General features: G+C 45.9%; 1 protein-coding gene across 2 annotated transcripts in view; it reads left to right on the top strand.

Annotated features, from left to right (window-relative positions):
• The window catches only part of LOC119316956 (protein PHYLLO, chloroplastic-like), a 26,606-nt gene that overhangs the window by 10,665 nt on the left and 10,679 nt on the right, over positions 1-5,262 (top strand). For both annotated transcript variants that reach the window (XM_037591347.1, XM_037591348.1), the window contains 4 exons: positions 672-896; positions 1,337-1,639; positions 2,077-2,144; positions 2,804-2,962. In XM_037591347.1, coding sequence (XP_037447244.1) covers positions 672-896; positions 1,337-1,639; positions 2,077-2,144; positions 2,804-2,962 — 755 coding nt within the window. The remainder of the gene's footprint in view (positions 1-671; positions 897-1,336; positions 1,640-2,076; positions 2,145-2,803; positions 2,963-5,262) is intronic.

Genomic DNA, 5,262 nt, shown 5'->3' with positions numbered 1-5,262 from the left:
TTTGTAAGATATTTTTTTAATCTCCCTCCACCTGGTGATAAGATTTATGCAAGAATGGTTCTTACAACAATTGATTCAGCAGCCTACAATGCAATGCAAGCACCACAAGGTCCGGTGCATATAAACTGTGCTTTTAGGGAACCACTAGATCACAGCAATCAAAATTGGAGTTTTGATTGTTTGAGAGGATTGGACAGGTGGTTTAGAAATGATGAACCATATACTAGATACCTAGAAATGAAAATGGTCTCTGCATTTTGTAATTATTCTTGTTCAGTAATAGAGGTTCAAGATATCATAAAGAAGGCAAAGCAAGGGCTTCTATTAGTTGGAGCTATTCATAAAGAAGATGACATGTGGGCTGTGGCTTTACTAGCTAGACAACTTTCCTGGCCAGTTGCCGCTGACATTCTGTCTGGACTGCGAATGAGGAAAGTTCTAAATTCATTTCCAGGATTTGATAAGAGTATTTTGTTTATAGACCAAATAGATCAAATTCTACTGTCGGACTCTGTCAAAAGCTGGATAAATCCAGATGTTATTGTGCAGGTTTAGCTCCTCATTTGATTCTATTCCTCTGCACCACTTACATTATCTTTGCATTTCTAGGTATTATGTGATATATATTTTTTGTTCTAACTTTCTGAAGCTTGGTTTTGTTCAACTGGCAGATTGGAAGCCGGATTACTAGCAAACGCATGGAAATGTTTCTCGAGTCCTGCTTCCCATCTTCATACATCTTGATTGATACACATCCGTGCCGCCATGATCCTTCACATGTTGTCACTCACAGAATCCAGACTAGTGTAGCTGACTTTGCTGCTAGTTTATGCCAATGTAATTTAGAAAGGAAGACAAGCAGATGGAAGGATATTTTGATGGTTCTAAATTCAGCGGTATGAACCAGAACATGCTAACTACCTTGAAACGATGCAATGAAATAAATATGGTCATATAATGGATAGATAAGCATAGCTTCTCCATATGTACAATCAGTCCTCTATGGACTTCGTCGTTTCTTGCAATCCTTCACTCCAGCATGCTTTTATATGTTACATCTAGGCTATAACAATGAGTACTAGAGTTTGCCACTCGTTGAAGCTTGAAAATAGTATCGACACTTCATACGTTTTCTATATAAACTTTGTAGCTAACATGAAATAATTTAATATTATCACTCGAGAGATGAAAATGAAGTAAACAGCAGGCTGTAGTTAATTTAGTTCTGCCCATATTGAACAGAGCTTTTACTGGAGCTCCATCTCCCTGGAAATGACTAATAAACTTCTGATTGGTTTCAACTGCCTTTCGTTTTGATAACTGCTTCTTATTCCAGGTTTCACAGGAAATAATGTTTCATGTACATGCGGAATTCTCGCTTACAGAACCATATGTTGCACATGTAATTGGAGAGGCACTTTATGGTGATGCTGCCATGTTTGTTGGGAATAGCATGGTCATTCGAGACTTGAACATGTTTGGGAAGGGCTGGCTTGACCATACCACCAACGGAGATAACATGATGATGCATAATATTCCAGATTTTATTGGTGCAACAGTGTCTGGGAACCGAGGAGCAAGTGGTATTGATGGTTTGCTTAGCACAGCGATCGGATTCGCTGTTGGGTCAAACAAGCATGTAAGTCATTTGTCCAGCTCATGAAGCAGCATGAAAACTCCACAGATATCATGTGTGATTGAATTGGTTATATTAAATATGAAATGTGGAGTTTTCTGTACTAAACTAGGGATGAAGAGTGAAAGAAAATGTAACTCCCCAGAGATGATATTCCTAGTTATATCCTAGAGAGAAAGAGATAAATAACCTATCATAGTCAGCAGTCAGCAGTAGTTCTCAAACTATTCTGAATAGCTGATAATCTTTTCTCGTGCATTTTCTAGTCAACTTTGACATAACCTTAACATAAGGGTACTTCTCATAGTACTAAATTTGAGTGAACTGTAGCATCACATTCGTTCATTTGCTAATACATTTATGCTGAACCTTTACTGGAGAATACCAAATGCCATTGTAGGCTTTCGGCAAGAACTTGACTATAGCTGCATTATTGCCAGGTATGCTGTGTGGTTGGTGATGTATCTTTTCTTCATGATACGAACGGATTGTCACTTCTCAACCAAAGGTTTGCAGTTTGAACCCTTCTCTGCACCAGTCCCTTTCCACCCTGCAAAGTTTGAACCTTTCTATCCACTATCGCAGCCAATGTCCTTTCCACAATTTATGTTTCACACTGGCATTCATATTCACTTTATCATTTACATAAAACCATAGATTAGTATTGACTATTGGTACAGAGGCAGACGTTTGGCTCTTGGGTGCCAGTGCACCCAAATTGCAAAAAAGGTTAAAAATTTCTGAAACATTTTGTAAACAAACATGATCAAGTGTTATTATCGTGTAAAAAGTTTCGCCAAAGAATGGTTTTCATGGTATTCTGGGTGAAAAAAAATCAACACTATATACAAGTTTCTATTCACACTTTTTGTCCTCGAAAATTTGTGTTTCGAAAAATCAACACATACTTCTAGTTTTTTTCCTTTGCGGAACTTTTTATATGAGTACAACAGGAGATCAAATTTGTTTCCAAAAAGTGTCAGAAATTTTTGACTTCTTTTGCACTTTCCATATCAGGTGCACTGGCACCCGAGAGCCAAAGGGGTATTTTCCCTATTGGTATCTTTTTTAGCCGAAGCTAATTTTTATCATCATGTGCTTAAATTATATTCTTTCAGGATAGTGAAAGATATATTTATTTTTTATACTTCTTTGACATTATTGAAGGGCCCAGAGGAAACCCATGACAGTGATTGTAATCAACAACCATGGTGGTGCAATCTTCAGCCTTCTACCAGTTGCAAAAACAGCTTCGCCCCAAATTTTGCAGAAATACTTCTACACCTCACATGACATATCGATTTCTAAACTCTGTGATGCACACAGGTAAAAACAAGTGATTTAGTTGCAGCTTAGTTGCTTACTTGCATCATGGATGTGAAATTTTCAAGCGCTTTTCTTATTTATAACTAGATTTTGCTATTAGAACTACACTGTAACAATAGTTGGTCCTGAAGCTACATAGGATATACTATAGTTGATTCTGGAAGTTGATTATTGAATTTTGGGGGAAAATATCTGTCGTGTCTCCCCCTGGAGACCCTCTCCCTCTTATTAACTCTTTTCAGTTTAGACCCTGTACAACCAGAGTATTACACACACACACACCAACACTCCCCCTCAAGATGGGTTAAAGATGTCAACCATGCCCATCATCTTGCTACAGATTACAGCACCATCACTAGGTCCTAACCCTTTAGTTAGACAATCTGCTAACTGCTGTCCTTTGCACCGCCGACTGGGAGGGGTTGCATGGTGAATGCCACCTCCGGTGCCTCGCCTCAGTCGTCTCCGACCACATCCCCTTGCTGCTCGATTGCTCGCCGATGCCGCCGGCACATCGCCGCTTCCGCTTCGAGGACTTTTGGACGCGCATGGACGGGTTTCATGACACCGTGGAGGCCGCTTGGCAGTCCGTGAGCGACGCCGACCCCTTCCGCCGCCTCATGCTGCGCATGCAAGCAACGACGCTCGGGCTCACAAGTTGGAGCGCCAAAACGGTGGGTAATGTGCGCCTAAATCTTGCGATCTCTCGGGAGCTCCTCAAGTTCGACACCGCGCAAGACTACCGAGCCTTGTCTCCTCATGAGGACTGGCTGTGCCGACAAATCAAGGCATACCTCGGCCTCGCCTCGCTCGAGCGAACCATTGCCTGACAGCGCTCCCGCCTCGCCTCGCTCAAGGACGGGGACGCCAACACGTCCTTCTTCCACCGGCAGTGCACGTATCGGCGGCAGAAGAACAGGATCCACAGCCTTGTGGTCGGCGGACATGTGGTCATGGACCCCCGCGACATGGCCGCAGCGGTGTATGCGCACTTCGATGGTCTCCTGGGCTTTGCGCCACCCCGTGAGTGTGCTCTAGAGCTTGAGGCGCAGATCACGCCTGTCAACTTGGACGACCTCGAGGCTCCCTTCGACGCGAGGAGATATGGAACACCGTTAAGCTCTTGCCCGCGCGCAAGGCCCCCGGCCCCGACGGCTTCACCGCCGAGTTTCTCCGCGCATGTTGGCCCACAGTTCAGCAGGATTTCATTGCTGTTTTCCAGCAACTCTACGAGTTGCGAGGGCGCGGATTCAGCTGCCTCAACCAGGCGCTCCTCACATTGCTCCCGAAGCGCGCGGATGCCAGGGGCCTCGGCGACTACAGGCCCATAAGCCTCATCCACCTTGCCGCCAAGATCTTTGCCAAGGTCCTCTCGCTCCGCCTTGCGCCCAAGCTTAACGATCTCGTCAGCACCAGCCAAAATGCGTTCATCCCGGGAAGAAACCTGCATGACAACTTCGTCCTCGTGCGGCAGTCTTCGTGCCTGCTACATCAACTAGGCGCGCCACGCGTTCTGCTCAAGCTGGACCTGACTTGCGCTTTTGACTCGATCAGCTGGCCGTTCCTCTTCGACCTCCTGCGCCACTATGGGTTTGGCACCAGATTCCTGGGCTGGCTCGCGATCTTGCTCTCGTCGGCCAGCACCAAGGTGATCATGAACGGCGAGCCAGGCCCACCCATTTGGCACCGCCAAGGACTACGACAAGGTGACCCCATGTCGCCCCAGCTCTTCGTCCTCGTTGTGGACACACTAGGCCGCCTGCTCCGCCGCGCCACTGAGCTGCGCATCCTGCGGCAGCTCCATCCCCGGTGCCCGATCCCATCCGTCTCGCTGTACGCGGATGATGTGGTCCTGTTTTGTCACCCCACGTTGGGCGACACATCTGCCGTCAGGAGCATCCTGCAGCTCTTTGGGCGCGCCTCTGGCCTCCACGTAAATCTGGCAATGGTTTTTCTTTAACTGGGGCTAATAGTTTGGGTTTCCTCTCTGGGCTTGATTGGTTCGGGTTGTGATGGGCTCAGGCTGTTACAGTTTAGTTTGGTTTTGGTTTACGTTCGAACGAGTTGGGTATGGGTGGGTGTGGGTCTAATTGGTTTGGTTGTTGACAGTTACTAATCATGGTTTAGAACCGGTTCTTGGATTGATTTTGTCGTGAGCAGTCTTTCGGCTGCAAATCCCCTTCTTCCCGGCCTTCGAATTGGTCGTCTGGCCAGCCTCACCAGCTGCACGGCAGGGAGCAGCTCTCCACCTCCACGCACAGTCAATTCTCGGTCCCAACAGCAGCCGCAACCCGCTCCCA

This window comes from Triticum dicoccoides, chromosome 6A (assembly GCF_002162155.2).
Source record: "Triticum dicoccoides isolate Atlit2015 ecotype Zavitan chromosome 6A, WEW_v2.0, whole genome shotgun sequence".
NCBI classification, from domain to species: domain Eukaryota; kingdom Viridiplantae; phylum Streptophyta; class Magnoliopsida; order Poales; family Poaceae; genus Triticum; species Triticum dicoccoides.
Note: the sequence above shows the minus strand (reverse complement) of the source record. Positions and strands in the feature narration are given on the sequence as shown.